The following is a 21,696-nucleotide window of genomic DNA, read 5'->3' as shown; positions in this document are numbered from 1 at the left end:
AAAGTATTAGGGTGTAGACATAGGTGCTGATTTTTTCTTGCCTTCACCAGCATTTGGTAAATTCATTAATACGATAGCATTCAATTTTCAAATAACTGAGTGCTTTAAACTGTTTTACTTAAAGTCCCGGTCCCAGAGAAAATAAGGAGTTTGGCAACATACGTAATTTAACGCACTGCTTCCTTCATCGAGAAAATCCTGCTTCAAAAACTGATCTGCTGAACTAAATAGTCAGCTTCATGATTTACCTTCTGGCACAAGCTCCTTATTGTCTAGTAACAAACAGTTGATGGACCAGCCACTGGTCCACGGACCACAGTTTGAGCGTCAGGGCTTTAAATCTCTTTTTTATTATTTATTATATATTTGAATCTCTTGTACTAAGTTTTTTAAGTTAACTTTTTAAAAATGGACGAAGAGCAGAGAATGTAAATATAGTTAAGAATTTACGACATCCCTAAGAAAAGACATTTAAATTTTGGCTTACGGGTACTAAAGACTCCAGTGGCTTTGGGGCTCTGCTGGTTGCCTTTTACAGCCACGAGGCTCACAGTGTACTCAGACCCAGGCTGCAGGTTCCTCAGCGGGTACTGCGAGGCAGAGGGCCCCACGTTGTACTGCTTGGGCTGGCCTCCCCGGGTCAGGCCCACGGTCAGTCGGTACCCGGCTATCCGGGCCCGAGGTGGCGTCCAGGTCACTACGACAGTCGTGTCAGTTTCATTGATAAACCGGAGGTTGGTGGGAGCATCCAATTCTAGAAAAAAAGATGAAACATGTCAAGAAATATTGAAACCTCAATAATCATTGTACCGAAGTTCTAAAGCTTGGCTGAATTTTCTAAGTTTTCTCTTCTCAAGGTTCAAACCAAGTAAGAGTCAAAACCTTGGAAAAATTGAGCCAGTAAGATTGAGTGCTACACAGAACTTTGCAAAACTCTGTGTCAGTCATGAGAAATTGCTGACCTTTCTGTTTAACTTTGATTCTGTGGAATCAAAGTTTTCCAGCCTGACTTTCCCATCGTCTTCCAATATTATTCTAACATTAAAGAGATGGCATAAAAAAAACTCCAAAACACACACTTGTGAATGCCACCATTTTCTCTGCTCTGAGCCAAATAGGTTAAGAAAAGAGGAATAAGACCACTAAGATGAAGGCAAGAAGGAAGCTCCATATGAACCAAAAGTAATATTCTCTGTATTTATTGAATGAATGGTCCTTTGCTGGAGAAATCAACATTATTTTCACATGATTCAGATTGGGCAATAATTATAAAATATATTCAGAACCTCAGAGTCATGGTAGGACACGGGTGAGTTTGCACTATTGAAAAGAATCACATAAATTGTGAGTTTTCTTCTTTAGTAAGACAACTAGCAATTTCCCTGCAGTAATTTAAAACACTTAGAGAGGAAATGTTTAAGAGAGAGTCAAGTATAATAATTGGAAGCATGGGCTTTGGGGTCTAAAGGACATAGGTCTATGTGAATCCAGCTCCATCATTTCCTGGATCTGTGACTGTACAAGTTGCAGAATTTTTTATAAGCCTCAGTTTCTTCATGTCTCTATAGGGATTAGCAAGACCTTCCTCCTTAGGTCAAAATGAGGATTAAATATGAGGAAAATGCTTATAAACAATGGAGCAGAGGACCTGGTGCCTAACAAGCACTAAATGTTCAAGCAATTACTATTTGTGAATAATTCTGCTCTAAAGTGCTGAGGGCCTACAGTTGAAGTCTGATCTACATATATTTATTTACACAAAAACGCACTTAAGTTTTCAATCCATGTCTCCATCGGCAAAGGAAGTTGGGTTCTCTTAAGTTCTCTCTTACTGCCATTCCACTGGCACATGTATTTGGGAAATGGGTTACCATTTTGCATCCATGGAGCTTCTCTGAGTTTTGTTTTCAAGTTTAATGCACTTTATGTTAGCTGAGTATTTTCCCATTTCTAATTGCAAACCCAGGAGTAAACGGTATGCTGCACATTCACAAGCTGGAAGCAATGGTGCAGAATTTGGGGTGGAGGTAGAGCGAGGAGCAGGACGTACTGGTCGTCTGTTCTGCTGTCAGTGGTTTGCTTTCCCTCCCGTGGTTCACAGCGAAGACTTTGAAGTGATAGGTGACCCCTGGGGACAGCCCGGTGACTTCCGCAAAGGTGTTCCTGCTGATGGGCAGCCTCTGCCCGTGCTCCCCAGGCAGGTTGACGGGGAGCACGTCCACGCGGTAACCGGTCACCGCACTCTCAGGGGGGGTCCACATGATGGTGATCTTCACGTCTGTCACCTCCACAAACTGCAGGTCCCGGGGAGGGGGAATTTTATCTGACAGACAAGAGCCAACAGGTCATTCACAATTCCTACTGAAGATTATTTTTAGAAAGCCTGTTTCCCGGGTGTGTATAAGGCAATTCATAGAGCCTCTTAATCTAGAGCAATGCTAAATTTTGTCTCTTAACCAGAGAATATACTTTTGCTAATATTTTCATGGTTCAGTCATACTGCTTCCACATGATATTTGAAGCTTTTATCTAAAATATGTAGGCAAGCAGATGAGTTTGCAAGATATGAGGTGTCTCATGGAGGGGTTTAAAAGGAACATACAAAAAAACAAAATAAAAAACCCTTATTGTGACAACCAAAAAAAGTGGTTTTCATTTTACTGAATCATTTTCTAATACTTAAAAGCAACAGATGAACTGACCCTTAAGTTTCTGGGGAAAAATACAAAGACTTTGTGGTGTCAGTTTTTGATCAGGAAGGCCAATAGCCAACTTTGATAAGTTACTTTGTAGTGAGGACATTTCAGCCAAATTTCAAAAGTTTAGGGATAAAATCATCTATAAAATTACTTGCATATAGAAACTGTTGACAGAGACAAAGCAACCCTCCCACAGAGACAATTATTCTTTCATCTTCCACTTCTGGTCCTCCCCATCAGGCTAACGGAATGAACACAATCCAAAGATGGTTTTATTCCTCCAACAAAAGGGGGGTTAAAGATGTTACCTTGTTAAAGCCTAAGAGATAAGAGAACATAGGAAGTGTCTTTAAGTTACCTGAACGTGGGACGCCAGTGGTTTCTTGTTGGATGAAAACGGGGGTACTTTCTTGATTCTCTTCCACGGCATAGATGGTGATGTTATACTGAACCCCAGGTTGCAAGTCACTGAGCGTGACGGAGTTGGCAGTTTCAGGCAGGTTGAGTTCTGTGCTACTCCCTTCTACTGATGGTGAATACACGATTCTGTACCCTGCAGATTCATGAGAGAAAAGCAGGACACACTTTTATGAAACAGAGGTTTAAAAAGTCATAAATCCCGCTTTCCCAATAGCCCTTAGCATCGTGCTTGATTAATTAAGGACCAGTGATTCTTTTTGACTCTTTCCGTGTTGCCACTTCTTATAAGGACTATTCAGTGCAAAGATAAAATAAGAACAGCCATGCAAAACTCTTTAATAATGAATATCACCCTTAAAGACCCAAAATCCTTAATAAATGTCTATTGGAGAAGCCGTGAGGTGAAGATATTCATGCTAAACTGATTTCTTCTCTTTGAGCTCTGGACAATGGAAGCAATTAATGAAGCACCCTGAGCACAGAGTTGTCTAGTGCTGTGTCTTTTAGGAACTTCAGAGACAGCTGAGTCACCTAATGAGCTAAGAAGGCAACTCAGCTCCCTCTTTGAGATTGTTAGAGTGAGGTTTTCAGAAAAATTACCCCTCTTCTAACCATGGGAATGCCTGGTTTAATTAGTCAATGAGCCAGCCTTAGAGGTTTTGCGTGTGTGTTTGTGTGTGTGCGTGTAAAGGGTTGATAAAATGGATTTGAGGGAGAATGATCCGTAAGATAGTAGGGCTGTAAGACTTGAAAATAATCACATTCTTAATTAATATTACATACACACACACACATAGGCACACACACACAGATCCCTACCCTAGTCTAGTAATTAGATAGGAGATTTAAGTGATATGCCACTCCACAGATCAGAATCCGTTCCTTCACATCTTATGCCATCAAGGTTAACATGGCAGCCAAGAAGAGGAAGCTAAGCTGACCTGTGATGGGCGCCTGTGGTCTGCTCCAGCGAACAACAATCGAGGTGTCATCAACTCGGTCCACGGTAGGGTCGGGAGGGGCATCAGGTGCTAACAAAGAAAGAAAGGAAGAAATGAAGCAACAGTCAGGAAATATTGCTATAGGTCTGCTTCACACACAAAAAGATTCTTTTCACACCGTGGAGTACACACCTACCTGTTGTTTGTGAAGTAGACAGGATCAAACTCTGCTCTCCTTCCTCAGATATCTGATAGACATTTACAATGTATTTTCGGCCGGGGAGCAGGTCAGGGATGTTCACGGAAGTGGCCGTGCTTGGAAGATCTTGGAAATAAAAGGGAAAGGTTACTCATCAGAGCACAATGATCCCTCAAATGACTCCACAGCCTAGGAGAAGGACATCTGAAAAATTATATATTTGTGGCGGACGGGGTAAAACTACAAGGAAATATACTATGGATAATCAGTAATTATCAAGGCACTATGGGATAATTTTTCTTCTTTTTTTCTCCATTTTCCAAATATTTTCTCTAAAGATGTATAATTTTTGTACTCCACCCCCGAATTTGCAAACATAGTCCTCTGTGGCTGGAAGTCAGGGTAGTGGTTATCGGTGGGAGATGATGGGGAGTAGGGTAAGAGGGATGTTCTTTTTCTTGATCTGGGTTCTTGTCAAGTGGGTGCATTCACTTTATAAAAATTCATTGAGCTCTAGTTTATGATCTGTGCACTTTCCAGTATGTATATTATTCTACAATAAAGTTTTTACAAGTCCACTAAACATGAGAATTTGAAAAGCATGAATGAGGGTACTGGATATCCCCAAAAGCTAACATTTTCCACTGTAGTCCTCAAACTGGCAATTACTTCCACACAGAAAACACTTTTGTTGTATGGACCTGCACCCAGGCAAACGCATAACGCAGCACACGTCGGGGACCAGGGAAATGTGAGCACGGCTCAGGAAAAACCCAGCTCAGTTCTAGAAAGGGCCAGTCCTTCCCTTTCCTCATACTGGAGGGTCCTTTGTTCAGTCTGAGCTGTCAACTAGTTCCTAACCTCATAGACCACCTGCCTGGATGCCCTCTCCTAAGCCGGGTCTACCACCAGCCACTCAAAATCTGTCATGACAACACATTTATAGCTCACCAAGGTACTGTGGTTCATCTCCCTCCTCACTCAGCTCATATTCCACACGGAATCCTGAAACAGTGTCCGAAGCTGAGACCCACGAGACCACGAAGCTGCTGGCAGTGATTTCAGTCACAGATTCAGAAGTGGCCACAACGGGGGAAAAGGGTGTTGTCTCTCCCGTCACAGTGTTGCCTAGAGAGTCACAGAAAGGGTAAAGAGAGCCTTCAGCCATTGGGAAAATTGACTATCATTGTCTGTAGAATATCATTTTTTTTTTTTAAATATAGGTGGCACCCATGGAAGAATATGAATGGAGAAGAAAAGCACTTTCTGAGGCGAGCTAGCTCTGGGAAATGCAGGCACAGACATGAGGCTGCTGGGGTACGTACTGGTCACCGCTGGGCTCGTGCTGGTGGTGGTGAAGTCAAAGCGTGTCACTTCTCTGTGGCCGTATTGCTGGACACTGATGAGCTGCCCCTCATACACCACACCTGGTGTCAGGCCTTTGATGGTGTACGAGTTTAAGTGGCCTGGAATGGTGGCTTCCTTCCAACGGCCTGGAGCATTTTTCTAAAAATTTAAATTAAAAAAGAAACACACACAAGTATTCACAAGGATGAACATTCAGAGATGATGTGGAGTAATCTTCAAAGAAGAATGAGGGACCTATGCAGTCTCATCAGAGGAAAATCATGGAAAATCGGAATCAGAATAGGGACCTGAAGCAGAATTTGTTAATATTAATAATAATAATTATTATAGCTAATATTTATGGAGAGCTTACTATGTCCCACATTCTCGGTATTTTACTCGCATGCTCCCATTTAATCTTCATCTCCCCCTTCCTCCAAGTTAATGGTACTATTGTCCCCATTTTACAGGTGGAGAAACAGAGTTGTGTGGCATGCCCAAGGTTACACAGTCCTAGGTGCTGGGTACCTTCCTTTTTGCCAGATTAATTATTTAATATCAGCAACATAATATGATGAACTCAAGTTTTTCCTCTCTCAATTTTTTCATTTCTACAATGAACAGAGATATATTCCTCTCTGAAGTGGGGAAAGCCATATCTTCTATCTTTCACTTGGAGGGATACAGTTCAAGTTTCTTGCCTTGCAGAAAACAGTCAAAGACATAATACAGCTTCATGACTCAGCTCCTGGGGCCATCACATACAAGGTTTGGCTGGTCTGGTTTTATGACTCATTCTTAAATATGAACTACCCCACCAAAAGTGGTTAGCCAACTTTGGGCAAGACTGCAGAAGAATGCGACTTTGGTTTATTCAATCTTTGCTTCCAGTTTACATTTTCATATCCTGTCCAACTTCATTAATATGCCATGGCTGACAAAACTCATTGGAATAAAATGTGTGGAAAAGAAACGCCCTTACTGCAAACAAGATGAGATCTTTTTAACTTGTAAACATTCTAAACTAATGTCAGTCAAAATACATTTTTAATGCCCAATGATTTTTAGAAATTATCCAATCAACCAGTTCCTCAGTAATTCAGATACTCAAGTGTCCATTCATATTTTTGAAATAAATGAAAATGATCCTAGTACTCTTTAAATTTAAATTTTAACTCAAATATGCTGTAAAAAATTTTTAAATCAGGCATTACAATTAGCTCAGATTTCGTCATAAACCTTTTATTCGATGTAAATTTATTTGATTGACTATTAGAAGAAAATATTAGAAAGTTAACTCTCATGTGACATACATTAAGGAAAAACCTGAAAAAAAATTTTTGAGAGTAGATGAGAATTTAATGCTTGTAAACATTATAAATTGTAGATATAAGTTGTAAATGACACAGTGTCATTGGGGATGGGAGAAGAGACCCAAGTCAGATGTCTCAGCAGACTTGAAATTTTTTAATTGTTAAAAATCTCAAAGAAATTCATCATTGCCACTCTTTGAGCACTTTCCAATTTAATATACATTTTATACCTACTTGTAAATGTCCCTTATTATAGTGGTCTCACATAATAGTTCAGAGTCAAGTTTAAAACAAATAAAATTGGTGATGAGATGAAAAGATAAGATACAAGAAGGTGTTGGAGGGAAAAATAGATTGATTCTGTGGACTAACATGACCAGGTACAAAGTTCTGCAAGTGGCTACTCAATATACCACAGACATTACAAAAGAAGGTAAAAAAGAAAAAGAATAATTTCAACAGCTTGAATTTTCCCTAAAGAGTTTAAATACAACTGCATGAGTTGGTCAAACATTTTGTTTTGTTTTACATTGTTTTTAATTGCTAGAATTCAATAGTTGTAATTAAAAATGGACATTTTTCTCCTACGTTTAAAATAGTGTTTCTCAAATTATGAGTCATGAATTTTGGAGATATAGCAGGGCAGGTCTGAGAGGCTAAGAGAAACTGAAGCTTAATAGACCCATATCCTCTTTCGTATGATTTCTTCAATTTCTAGACCCTTATTACTAGAAAATTACAAGGTTCATTCTGTAAATAAACCTACTATCATCTCTCATCTATACTTCTTTCTTATCATCTTTCTCTTCTATCTAAATAACTTCAGAGGATCAAAATTTAAGCAATGATCACTTAAAAAGTGAACCAAAAGACAAAGATATGAATTTAGTTGGGGCTTTTTTTCGAATTAAGGAAATGATGCCCATAATTCTTTTCCTTTCAAAGGGTTATGAAACATACAAAGCTTTAGATTTTCTTCCCATATTGAAGAAGAATAATTTTAAGCATTATCATTTCTATGTCCTTGCTAAGATCTTTCTAACATAAAGAACTAAATTCTTTAAAACACCAAAAAACCTAAATCTATGTGTCAATTCAATCGACCACATATTGTCTCGTCACTAAACAAATATAAACGTATTGTGAATAGTTAATCAGATCTGTTGCCTCAAAAGCTGAAAAAAATGTTCTGAATTTGTTAATTTTAGGAGATTGGGTGTCCAAGGTTTCATACTTACAGGTTTCCATCTGAGAATGTACTTGGAAATGTGAGAAGGTTCTGGTGCATTCCACTGGATGGGGTGAGAGTTAGGCTGACTGGGGGTCTCTGTGATGATTACTTGGACAGGACCGGTTGTGCCTGAGAATAAAAATTTGAGATTTGGTTACCTTGGGTATTCACTCACTTCAACTTAAAATGTAGTGCGCAGTGATGGCCATCATTAAAGACAATTTTGCTTATTAGTAAATATGAGTATAATAAAAATTATCTGGGATCAATCTTTTACATATTGACATTCGAAATCAATGCAACAACTCTTTCTTTTTTTTGTGAGGAAGATCAGCCCTGAGCTAACATCCATGCCGATCCTCCTCTTTTTGCTGAGGAAGACTGGCCCTGGGCTAACATCTGTGCCCATCTTCCTTTACTTTATATGGGACGCCGCCACAGCATGGCTTGACAAGCAGTGCGTTGGTGCATGCCTGGGATCCGAACCTGCCAAACCACGCCTCCTTGCCGGCCGCTGCAGCGGAGCGCGTGCACTTAACTGGTACGCCACGGGGCCAGCTCCCAACGAATCCTTTTTTAGCTCATAAATTATTGTCCTTCACAAGAGAATTGTAAATAGAACTTGTTTACAGCAAATAAGTTAAAAACAATGCCTCTTAGCTTGGTTTCTTCTCTATTTTCAAAGTGAGAATTATGAGAAGTGGTAAAACTACCCTAACACAAATAATGTAATATAGAATATAAATTTCATTGACTTATTTTTTAAGCTTCTTTGAAGCAAATTCTAGTTTGTGAAGGCTTTCATCAGGAATGAGTATACCATGTAAGAAGGAAACATTTCAAAGGACAAATGACATGATGTAAAACAAACACATTTCTAAATGGGGTCAAATCTTAGACAAATAGACAAAGGTAACAATTAAAGACTCAATTTTATTTCTCATCAGTCTCAACATCCTATCAATTTGGAAAAAAACTTTATTTTTATTCAGTAAATATACTCTAAAATCATACCACCGTTTGGTCAAATTGTTAATAGACACAACTTTCTTTTTTCAAAAGCAGTTATCAACTGAAATGGCGTTGAAATATATACTAAATTCACCATTTCTACATCTTGATGTGTATGACTGTTTCCAACAAACTTTAAAGTACGGTTTTGTTTCTTTTTTCTGTTTTCTAAAAAAACAAAATAACAGAAGTGGAATCAATGGCTTAATAGTGTAGAGTCAAGTTAGAATTATAATGAAATAGCTGAAAAATTTATGCTTGTGGCACAGAACACTATCTTTTTCCTAAACATTACCTTTTTTATGATGTCAATCAACATTCAACTTATTAGAAATAAAAATAAAGCTCCTTGTAATAACCTTTCTGAAAATTTCTAACTGCCACTCTGTCAAACAGCAAAATTTTTCATGTTTAATAAAACACTTCACCAGAGTAACAGATTTAAGTTTTCTGAAAAAAAAATATTGATTTTCAAACTTATTATCTTTGCTGTTAAATTCCCTTTGAAAACAAAGTCTTCTCTAGCAGAACAAATATATAACTTGCAAATCCGTGTAGACTCAAAAGTTCCAGAATAATATACTCACTTTCCACACTGAGAATAATGCAAAGTTGGTTGAAGACTAACAAATATTTTTTGAATCTTAATTCATTTAATGCAAGTATTTCCAAGTCACATGAGTTCCAAAACTCATGTATAAAATTCTGTTTTCCATTCTCAAGGGGTATATATTTCACAAAACATGGCAAGATGCTTGTGTTAATCAATTGGCAGAAGTCAATTCCGTGTCTCTCTTTGAATCACCCTTTCTGTTCATGAAGATCCTCACAAATGTAAATAAGTTTTTAAAGATAAGCAGTGAAGGCAAATTCTAGAGATGTAACTATTTAAAGTAGTTCCATTAAATCAGTAAATACAGGAATATCACGTCCTTTATTTATAATAATCGGCATACGGTCGTTTAAATATTGATCTCTTAAAGAAATCCTACTATAATTTCTTCAGATAAGGAGACACTTGATATGTGTTTGTTTTATTTAGTTTGGCAGTCATGATTTTGAGGGGAAAACGTTTATGATGCCGTAGAATGTACAACACCGCAAGTGATCCCTAATGTAAACCATGGACTTTGGGTGATAATGATGTGTCCAGGTAGGTTCATGGATTGTAACAAATGTACCATGCTGGTAGGGGATGTTGATAATAGGGGAGGCTATGTATGCGTGGAGGCAGGGGGTATATGGGAAATCTCTGTACCTTCCTTTCAATTTTCTGTGAACCTAAAACTGTTCTAAGAAAATAGTCTTTAATTAAAAAAAAAGTTTATGATGGCTAAATGTCATTAAGTTTTAGAAAGACAACACAAATGACCTTTACTGCCCAGCTTTAAGTCTAATCATGCTCCTACGTCCACAAGAAGGAGGATAAAAGAGGAGGGAGTGGGGGAGAAAAAGGCAGCTCAGTGGTTTTTACCCCAGTGATAGAGTAAAACTACACAAGTTTCTTTTCCTTCTAAAACTTCAAGCGCTGGTTTGAAATTCTGTTTTCAATTTTAGGTTTATGCCGTAGCTCACCTTTAGGGGAACACACTGACCAGCGATGAGGATGTCATGCACTTAGCACATTTTTGTCCAGAAAGTAAAGAGACTGTGTCCATTATTTGTAAGGGCAAAGTCCGATTGTCACTCTACCTTCGTCTACATATGATTTGAAGACAGGAAATCTGGAAATTCTGACATCCTTTACATTACTTAGACTTAAAATCTTTTTGATCATCCTTCTGATACTAGTTAGTTGGTAAAACTTTTAAAATTAACCTAACTGAGCAATTACTCACCATTATGAAAACCTGACTCCCTCTCTTATTCAATACATCCGGCTAAGAATAAAATAATGAAGTAAAGATAGGAGACAATGTCTATGCTTTTAAAACCAGTTTAAAATTAAGGTCAAAATGAGTAATTTCCAGCAACAGTGACCCTGGAGAAGTTAAACATTTATGGGTTTGCGACTCAGTCTTTTTTTCTCTATTTAGTTTGCTGAGATCTGTGCTTTCCTAGTTGTTTATTGACAAACCAAATGCCTCTTATCTTCTGTTAGTTTGAACAGCTCCACCAAGTCCTCCGTGGGAGGAACAAACAGGACGAGGCTCAGAGACAATCTCTTGGTAATCAGTTGTCCTTTTAGCCTCCCCACCCTCCTCATGCCCCACACGCTAGGCATGAACCATCGAGAAAACCAAACCACATACTGAGGGCAAACACCAGTCCCCTCTCCCCTAAATCTCCTCTATGCTCAGTGGGTTCTACTGGTACCATATGTAAAGAGTAGAGACAAGGTCAACACATAAACTCCAACAACAGAAGGCCTCCTTCCCATCTGGATTTCATCTCTGACACATCTACCTAAATGTTTCCAGCAAGTAGCTATGTGAACAGGCTTATTTCAAAAGAGAAAGAAATAAGCTGTCTTTAAATCAACGAGAAGGAAATAATTTTCAATAAATTGCCACACCAATAATAGCCATAACCATTGAAACTAGAGAGCATTTCTTTAGAAGTTTCTATCCTTTGGTTGCATCATTAAAGAAAAAAACAACCCAGTCATCTACTTTCTGAACTTACACTGCTTCTGCAATCAGATTTTTAAAAATTATTAAATAAAAAAATTCTGTTAAGTGATTCTTATACCCAAATGCACGCAAAATACAATTTAAGAGCCAGGTCGATCTGTGCTATGAGCTTGCCTAAAGCAAAGTCACCTTCTGCAGCCCTGACAGTGTCTGAGGGCTGCCAGGGCGGGAGCAGGTTCTCTTCAAAGTTCACAGAAAGAGTGGATCTGGGTGGTTGGTGTTTAGGATCACAGATTGTTAGATTGTCAGTGCTGGAAGGAACTTTAAAGGTCATCAACTACAGTGTCCCCGATTTCCAGATCATGAAATAATGAGTAGAGCTTGGCGTGTATCTCCTTGGCAGTATATGTAGAGCTGGGACCCATGTCTTGGTGAACACTGCCTTTGGCCAAATTGTCCCATCTCATGTTCTCTAGGAGAGTGAATCTCTATCATGTTATGGAGGAACTTAGTTAACTTAATCTTAATTTCTGTCACAGGCAGATTCTGATGCCCTGAAAATCTCTCTTTTTGCTTCTGAAAGCAGGCCATGTTTTAAGTCTAAAGTTAACAGAGGTCGAGGAAATTTTGCACCTCAGTAGTTGCTCAAAGAACCAATGTCTAAAAATTAGACTTTCATGATTCAACACATTTTAGTGTTGTAATTAGTCACCCAGTGAAAATTAAATTCAAAAATTTTTTTCTAAAACGAATTAAAAACACCTACAGCGAGGCACTATGTCCTGTGATCGGAAAGAATCCAGCAACAAACATTTGAGGGTATTTGAACTGTGTGGGCAGAGAATTGACCAAGTTACTCAACTCTTGACTGGGATACTTTGTTCCACGCTCCAACTGAGCAAACAAATGAAAATTTTGACAAAACGATGGCCAGGATGAAATATACGGAATGAACACATACGGGATATTGTAGTTCAAGTAATTTCTCTATGCAAACTTCTCTGTTAAGAACCATAGCATAAAACTCCAGCCCTTTACTCTCAGCACAGCTCACTTCATGGTTTCTGTTTCTATGCATGGATGTTAGATGAAATTAGCCCAAGCATTTTAAGCTAATGGAATGTTCTACAGTGTTAAGAAACAAATTACATACAGGCGCATTTTTACAGCCTTCCATGCCTTGTAGTTGACTGGGGAGAAAGGAAAATCATTGTAGGCAAAAATTTGATTGATTATTAGACAGTGGTATGAAAAAAAGATGGGAAAGGAAGGAGATTCCAACTTAGGCATCAGAGTATTCGTAAATACTGATGTGCCCTGTTTTTATAGCCCGGGGGACAGTTCTCAATCTGCAGTAATATGCCTGCTCACCTGGATAGGTCTGTAAAGGCTGGCAATGCCACTCCCCAATGCCACGGCCGTAGCAGTAACACTGGTACCTGACACCATGCACATACTTCTCCCAGGAGTCTCCAATTTGATAAAACGTTCGGGTTTCCGAATCCTGGCATTGGTCTAAAACATAAACAAGTAAAAGATAAGAAGCCTTGAAGACTTAAAACTACAAACTTAATATCAGTGTGCTAAGCATACATTCTTAGTTTTAACAGAAACTTGAAACTTTCCTTACAAATATATGCAGTTAAAAAAATATTTGGTTCATATCTTTTACCTTACAGGACAATTAGTGGTAAAAAGCACCCATTGAGAGGAATATTTCATTTTCTAAAAGGACAATACTTCTAAATAAAAATTTTAAGATTCAGATTTCAGTGTCTATTGATATTCTGAATATTTATTTGAGAAAAATAAATTAGTGTATTTTACACATATTAATGCAACTGATTTACCATTTGAATAGTAAGGACAAAATCTCACTCTACACACCTCTTCAAAATTTGGAGGACTTAATTTTACATGTAAATCAATGAACTAGATTTTAACTCTGAATGCTTGCTGAGCAGTTTCTGAGAAAACTTCTCAGCTTCTCTCTCAGCTTTGGCAATCTGAGGTCAAACAAACTCACCTGATGAGCATGTTTTCTTAGTGACCAACCCGCCTCTTTCAGAACAGGAATATTAATGGATTACTTTAACGCTGGTAACACAGCCCTTTTAAGGCTCAACCTTCACTATTTGCTTAGATCTATTATAAAGAGCAGCCAAGAAAAATAAAGTATTTGGAGGGAGGTATTTACCAGCATAATCATTTGCCCATGCTATTGCGCAGTCAGCAAAGGAAAGTTCTCTTTCATAACAGGGACTGTCTTTGTGATTCAGAACCAAAGAACAAATTCCATTCAATTAAAATAAATCTGAATTTGTCAACAAATTCAGGAAAATAGATGACTACCAATATCGAGACTATATATTGGTTCACGATTAGCGAAGACTTTGCAAAGCTCTTTGCAAGCCACTCATCAATGTCTGGATCCAACTTCAATCACGTAACATCAAATAGCTCTTCTTATCTGAAACTTGCTAACTATTCTCAGTGTCCAAATCTGTCTAGAGAGACAAGGCCACTTACCGACGGGATCACACTTCCATCTGCCCCGGCCCTGACCGAAGCAGGTACAATTCAACATGTGTCCCTCTTCATGCCGCTTGTGAAATGTGTCATTCACGTTATAAGTGATGTCATCGACAATGCACTGATCTATTCAGGAAACAGTGGAATGGGTGGAGAACGTTAGGTTTCACTGACAAAAGAAAAGAAGCTACGCTTTTCAAAGCGTACAGTTCCTTCCACTTAATTATCAACATCTCCCATTAAAATAACTTTTCAACTGGCGTAGAATAAATGTGTTTTCAAAGCTTAGTCAGTAATACAATTTTTGCAAGAAAAAAAATTCTCTTACAAACTTGTAAATGTCGGAGGTAAAGTATAGACAACTAAAGAATGTGGTAAGATACACCTCCCTGTGGAAAGCCAATTTTAAAAAAATACTTGTGTTGCTTTCAGAAAAATTCTTGCTTAGTTGATAATGTCCTTTAGATCTCTGCTTGTTATGATAAACAGGAGGAAGATTAAACATACTTATACAGCACCCAGCATAGTGTGATGGTCTGATCTCTGGAATGGCGGGGGTGGGGAGATATTTGGATTTGAGAAATAAAATGACATCTACAGCATTTGTAAAGTTAAAAGAGAATTAGGCCAACTCTGTTCCTAACTCTCTGAGAGATCCTGAGAAAATTACTTTCCCTCTCAGCTCCTTCATCTGTAAAATGAAGAGTTGGTTGTATGCCTTCCTAGGGTCTCTTTTAGCTCTCCAACGTCATATGTAATTATTATTACTCCTAGATTGGGTTACCCACTGGACAACACAAAAAAACAAGTTCAGGCCAATGTCAACACACCAGCTACATGGGCTATTTATTAGCTCAGAGTTCTACCTAAATCTTACTTTTCAAATCAAAGAAATAGAAAACTTAAAAAAGTTTTAATAAATCAACATCTCTATATTATATATCTGGGTGCAAAGGGGAAAAACTGATCTGAACAAAAGAAATTGGTCTATGTATTTGTCTCCTTAAATTTGGATCTGCAAGGATCTAATTTCAGAAGAGCAACATCTCTTTTCTTTATAGAAATTATCCAGTCTTTTCTAGACATGAATCCAATGGCATAACCAAAAGCTAAAAGGATCAAATGATTGTGTTATAGCCTTTGAAGTCATCTTTCTGGCTCAGCCTAAGTACTTAGATCCTGGGAATGTTTCATAATCTTAGAATCGCTGTGCCAGCTTTTCTTAACCGGCTGCCTAAAATGCGAAACTTATCCAGCACAGTAGACTAATGGAGAGGCATTGCATGTTTCTTCTGCTGCTTTTGGTAAAGTACAAGTTTTCACATAAAAGTCTGCCTCTTTGGACCCTTTGTCCTCTCCAATGTTTTTATTAATAAGCAAACACACCTCGGAGCTGGGAGTAGGCAACACAGGTCCATTCACCACGGCCATTCCCAACGCATGTGCACCTCATCATGTGGCCCATGTCGTGTTGCTTATCCCACTGATCTCCAATACGATACATCACCCCTTCGTTAGTTGTACAGATTTCCTCATGGGCTGTTTGGAAACAAACGAGAAATGCACACTTGACCAATGATCACAAAGTCTAAAAAGGCATGCAATATTATCAGTCCAGTTTGGTTATCCTGAGAACTCTCACTTGGAAAGAAGTCTTGTGTGCTTCAAAGAAATCTCAGTGCTGCTATGTGGAGGTGGAGAGTTTTGAGCCCCAAAGGGAGAAAACACAGTCTACTGAAGGTAAGGTACTTTGATCAAAATAATCACAGGAAGGGTTAGGGGATGTTAAACCACGACGATACCTACACATTCGCACAAAGGGTTTGCATTGTTCTAGAAGCCTACATTTGACTACTGCTCAATAACCTGTCCTAGTTCCAGTTTATTCTGGCTCAAAGGGAAACCATGTGTACAAGTATTGCAAGAATTGCAAGCTAAAGTGTATTTTCCTTATACACCCAACATCCCCTTTTGTTGAAGAAATGAGAGAAAGTAAGTGTAAGTAGTTTTCTTGTCTCATATTCACACTTGACAATGCCTAGTGCACAGGTTCTTGGATCTACAACTGGAAAATCAAAGGTAATCTATGGGGTTCTTGAAATTTGAAAACAGATAAAAGGTATTGGTTCCCCTTTCTTCATTCACACAAACTAGAGCCCTCTAGAGACACAGAGTTTTAGTCATTTTGCTATTTAGTGACAGAGCTCAGTTCAGTCAAACCAAAACTACATGTAAACATTGTAGGTCTGTGACTACAGCAGTCAGTTACATATTAAACGTTGTACGCGACTCAGTTGTGCACTCTTTACAAAAGACAAACCTGTGCAAAATTCGTATTTCCAGACTTTTTAAAAAATATTTTTATTGTATTTATATATTTTTGGACATTAAATTATACCAATAGGATTTTAAAATTATATAAATACTTATATAATTCTTATATATTTGATTATATATATATATTTATATCACATAAAGTTTTCTGCTGTCTCAAAATTAAGTCTTAATGAGTGAAACAGGAGTAAACTGGACACTACTCTTCAGTCTTATGCCGTAAATGGTTGTCTACAGGGGCTTCATCTTACCAGCCATGGGGCAGAATCCAAACTTCTGGTCCGCGTCGTAGTTCTGGGTGGTTCCACACCATTTCATGTTGTCTCTCCTGCCCTCAGAAGTACAGTCAGTGTAGTTGTGGTTGTTGTAGAGGAAGGGGAAGTGACACAAGGCACCATTGGAATTCCCACCTCGAGTCTGAACCAAAACTGCCCAGAAAAATACACAGAAAGGAAGAAAAAAATTACAGCTGAGCTTTCGAACGTATAGCAGGGAATTACTACAGAAAGGTTCGGGGAGAGCCGGGTTCTACAGCTAATTCACAGACAGTCTGTCTCAGAATAAAAGATGTCTGCTAACACAGTTCTAAGCTTCCTTTGTGTATTCACCTTCACCTTCCAAATGGATTCATATCCAATTTTCACTCTCATTTTCCCAACCAGAAAAAAAGAGACTAAATGATTGCTTTGAATAAAACACAGTTTTAAGCAGAAGAGGAGCACAAACCCTCAGGCATCCCTCATGTGTATTCCTCAGTCCTGTGGGATCACCTACTGATTTTAATAGACAAGTATCTGTAATCACATCATAATCTCAATGTGTCAAAAATAAACGAACTGGAAGGCTTTCCCATGGTGTCATTTCCCAAGGGTGCTGGGGAACATGGAAAGATCTTCAGCTGCTAAGTTCGCTCCACGTCTCTTGGGTCCAGACTGAACCAAAGTGATATTTCTTGTGCAGCCTCAAAATTAGTGGCTAGGTTGCTGGCAAATAAAAATAGGGCATGAGAAATGGGTTTTTCTCACTGCTGTGTTTTCCCCTCGGGATACTTACCAGCATGGTCGGTACAGAAAGAATATTTCTGGTCTTGCTCATAATTGGAAGTCGTGCTACACCAGAGATGTCCATCCTGTCGCCCTTCTGTGGTGCAGGAGTAGAAAGTTCTGCCATTGTAGGTGAAGGGTAAGACACACGGCTCCCCGTTTGAATTGCCACCATAAGTTTGGGTTACGGCTGCAAACATAATCAAGAGGGTCTCGGTAAACAAAGCTGCATTTATCTCCCACTAGTTGCTGTTTATTTATAGTTCAACTGAGACTGCGCTTGTGCCCGCAAAGGAAAAACCTGCGAGTATAGATGATCCTCTGGTTAATGTCAGTGAAAATGCATTACTCAGGAAGCCAGGTCTTTTGTAGACAGAACAACACCTGAATTCTTCTGCTGATGTCTTTTGTTGGCACCTCATGCCTCAGTTTCCCTATATGTAAAGCTATATTAATATAGGCTAGTTAAGGATGCTGTTCAAGGATACTGGAGAGATGTGTATGCCTCTATTGGTACCCTAAGAATGAATACACGAGGCTATTCTAAAGGAAAAGTCAAGTGTACCAATTATTATTGCTATAGTTACTACGACTTTTGTAGCCCAGAAGAGATGCATTAGGTTGTTGAAAGTTTACATCACAAAGCTCCAGAAAGTTGAGATTTAGAGGATAAAATATGGATGATTAGCTATTCAGAAAGCAATTCTCTTGTAACAACACTTCAGACAAATAAAGATAAAACATAGCAGTTTAAATCTCACTTCAGGAAAGAAAATACATAAATTAAAAAGACTTGAAGAAGATTTATCAAATGCCAACCCTGGTTGTTATCACGGGGTGGTAAGATTATAAGCTTTTCTCGTTTGTTTTATTGTTTTACATTTTTGGGTAAATAAATGTATTGCCTTTCAAAAATGAAATAAGTTATCAGTGCTTTTTTTTGAAAAGATGATGCAGACCTGTCTCTTGGCAGCTGACTCCATTGCCCAGGCAAGTGCAAAGCATTTGCTTGTTTCCTTGTGTCTTCAGCCACTGCATCCCCAGGGAGTAAACCACGCCACTGTCTGTGACACAGTGACCATATGGAACGGGCTGGGGGTGAGGCTGGGGCTGGTAAATGGCCGGTCGGACGTCTGTGAAGGAGCCAGATCCTAAGGGCATGAGAAAAGAAAGTCACAAAGCTGGACAAGAGAAAATAACTACTTTCTAGAGCTGGGATCTTTAGGGTTCCATACAGATCACTCTGAAATCCATGTTGTTACTAACCTGGAAGTGAAAAGAAATGCCCCTCCCATTCTGCATTAGTTTTGCATTCAGCCTAGGAAATAATCCACAAGAGTCTAACAAATGGTCTCCATTTTCCAGCTCATCTGGAACTACTGGGATTATATTTCTAAAATCATAGACATTATTCTGCCACTCAACAGAGCAGATACTTTCAACAACTCCTTACTCATGCCAGGAAGCTCAGAGTCCATGCCGCCACAATCTTTCACACCTACCTTTCTTCCAGCTCACTTCTGACCACTCCCTTCCTTGCTGTATCCTCACTCTCTCATGTGCCCCGTGCTGGCCTCATGCTTTTCCCTTTGCCTGGAATGGTCTCCCTTACCCTTCCTCTCTAAGCAGCCTCCATAAGCTCAATAAATCTAGGCATTTCTCTTCCTGACATTGTTTCGAGAAGTCCCTGACACTCTGCAGCAGACCTCTGGCCACCTGTGTAACTCTGGCCTCACTGGAGGGTGCCCTGAACAGCCATACTGGATTCTCTAGAAGTTGTCCCCTCCTTCCACATTTTGTTTCTTCTCAGTATTATTTGTGATTCTGTCGTGTTTTTTCTAAAACTAATCAATCCTCTTAAAACAGCTTTCCTTTTGGAGTAAGACAACTGATTGTGTCGATCTTTTCTTTAAACTTTTGGAAGTCTGTTCTCCTGAAGGCCACGTCCACAGGGGGACAGAGTTGGAACTGATGCTAGAATAACTGGTACACTGAATTCAGGATCTAGCTAAGTGCTGCTGAACACTAGAACCCAAAGATTCTTCACAGACAGTGGGTCCCAAGGTCACTCATATTGGCGAAACATAGCATCTGTGTTCATACATCCCATCTGGAAGAGTCACAGTGCAAAGGAACATAAAGATGCTGTAGGAGTAGGTTCCATTTTGTTTAATCTAGTGTTTCTCAAACTTTTTTGAACAACGGAAACTTCAGTATAACATCAGTAATATTAACAAAAATAGATTACATTTCTTGAATGCGTATCCCATTTAACCCCAACCACTCTTTCAATTTAAACTATTTCAGTAGATTGATATTTGTAATTGTTTCTTTTTTTGGTTAGTAGCATTTTACTGATAATCAAATAACTCAAAGATATTATCAAATCTAATCTTGTTCACCTTCATAAGGGTTCAGAGCGAAGATGAAAACTCATCAAAAGGAGAAAAATCCAAACAAATAATTAATATTTTTAACTAAATGATTGATCGATAAAAGGCTAAGCAACAATACTAGCACATTATGTAGTGAAAACTTGATCAAAACATATTAAGAATAATAACAGAAGTACACATCCTTGATTGCCATATTTCTTTCCTCAGATTCTTATAAAACAAGCTACAGTGCAAAGATCTTGTACTTGTACTAGAAATAATTAAAACTTCTTTTTTTTTTAAAAAAGGTTAGATATTGTGTCATTCATTCCCATCTCTACGCCCTCTCTGAATTTCTCAAATTGTGAATGCCAATACATGAAGAAAATGATTGTGCATTATTTTATGGAATGCAACAAAGTTTGCTGGATCATGGAAACCACACATAAAGGATTGTTTCTGCTACAAAAAGAGCTGAATGTCAGGACAAGGAAATATATTCCATTTTGAGAAAAGAACAAATATACTTTTTTCCCTTTGCTACCAGAAGAGTCAAGTAATCAAATGACTCATCATAACACTCTCATTTCTATTAAAATGTACTTTAGATGTTCAAAATGCATATACACGTGTATGTATATGTGTATCTATATGAGTATATATACATATAGACTCATCTATATCTATCTATAAATTGTGTAGGTTTTACGATATTAGCATTTTTCATTTATTTATTTATTTTTTATTTTTTTTTCCCCCAAAGCCCCAGTAGATAGTTGTATGTCATAGCTGCACATCCTTCTAGTTGCTGTACGTGGGACGTGGCCTCAGCATGGCCGGAGAAGCGGTGCGTCGGTGCGCGCCCGGGATCCGAACCCGGGCCGCCAGCAGTGGAGCGCGCGCACTCAACCGCTAAGCCACGGGGCCGGCCCCAATATTAGCATTTTTTTAACATCAGTTTAATCTCTTGGGGCTAAAACTGTTTTTTCCCCCTAAGATTCATTTTCATTTTATTTTTATCTAAATGTAAAACTTGAGAGTAGACAAAGTTTTAACAACTAACAATCCGTAAATGAACTCAGCTTATTGGCCGAAACCCTGCAAATCATCCTTCAATGGCACGTCAAAGGAAAGACGGATTTGCAGAAATATTTTTTGAAACGCTATCCCGTTTTCGGTTTCCGGCCCCCCTGGCCCGTGCCTCACCAGCGGATGTGGTCTGCAGAGACGAGTGCCTTTCACATTTCCATTCTCCTCTGCCGTTGCCTGTACACACGCACTGGAGCAGGTTCCCCCGGTTATCCTTCTTGCTCCAGGTATCTCCAATTCTATAGGATGTCCTCGTGTCCTGATCATTGCATCTGTCTGTGTCAGAAAGAAGTATTTAAAGATGCAAATCAGGTCAAGCTTGGCTAACGCTCATTTCAAACCTAAAACAAGAATATAGTAGTTTAAGGCTTGGTAAGCTATTTTTTGGTGATATAGCCAGCTGTGGTGCCACAGGTGTTCAACTTCTGAAAGATGGCATTACATTTGTTACGGCAGAAAGGGAGCTGTATGGTTTAGTCTAGTTCCATTTCTGTTTGCCAAAACACTCTTTCATCATCTTTCATTCATTCATTTTTTTTAATAGTTTTTACGTTGTTCCTTTGACCAAATTCATTCTCTGCCTTTTTAT

General features: G+C 38.7%; 1 protein-coding gene across 2 annotated transcripts in view; it reads right to left on the bottom strand.

Annotated features, from left to right (window-relative positions):
• The window catches only part of FN1 (fibronectin 1), a 66,794-nt gene that overhangs the window by 37,663 nt on the left and 7,435 nt on the right, over window positions 1-21,696 (bottom strand). For both annotated transcript variants that reach the window (XM_004427520.3, XM_004427521.3), the window contains exons 6-20: window positions 21,225-21,383; window positions 18,603-18,794; window positions 17,654-17,833; window positions 16,852-17,028; window positions 15,653-15,805; window positions 14,264-14,392; window positions 13,106-13,249; window positions 8,158-8,279; window positions 5,585-5,765; window positions 5,211-5,387; window positions 4,257-4,385; window positions 4,061-4,150; window positions 3,058-3,252; window positions 2,051-2,323; window positions 488-754 (exon numbers count right to left, since the gene is read on the bottom strand). In XM_004427520.3, the coding sequence (XP_004427577.1) occupies window positions 488-754; window positions 2,051-2,323; window positions 3,058-3,252; window positions 4,061-4,150; window positions 4,257-4,385; window positions 5,211-5,387; window positions 5,585-5,765; window positions 8,158-8,279; window positions 13,106-13,249; window positions 14,264-14,392; window positions 15,653-15,805; window positions 16,852-17,028; window positions 17,654-17,833; window positions 18,603-18,794; window positions 21,225-21,383 (2,568 nt within the window). The remainder of the gene's footprint in view (window positions 1-487; window positions 755-2,050; window positions 2,324-3,057; window positions 3,253-4,060; window positions 4,151-4,256; window positions 4,386-5,210; window positions 5,388-5,584; window positions 5,766-8,157; window positions 8,280-13,105; window positions 13,250-14,263; window positions 14,393-15,652; window positions 15,806-16,851; window positions 17,029-17,653; window positions 17,834-18,602; window positions 18,795-21,224; window positions 21,384-21,696) is intronic.

This window comes from Ceratotherium simum, chromosome 37 (genome assembly GCF_057802395.1).
Source record: "Ceratotherium simum simum isolate JZ-2026a chromosome 37, ASM5780239v1, whole genome shotgun sequence".
Lineage (NCBI taxonomy): Eukaryota > Metazoa > Chordata > Mammalia > Perissodactyla > Rhinocerotidae > Ceratotherium > Ceratotherium simum.
Note: the sequence above shows the minus strand (reverse complement) of the source record. Positions and strands in the feature narration are given on the sequence as shown.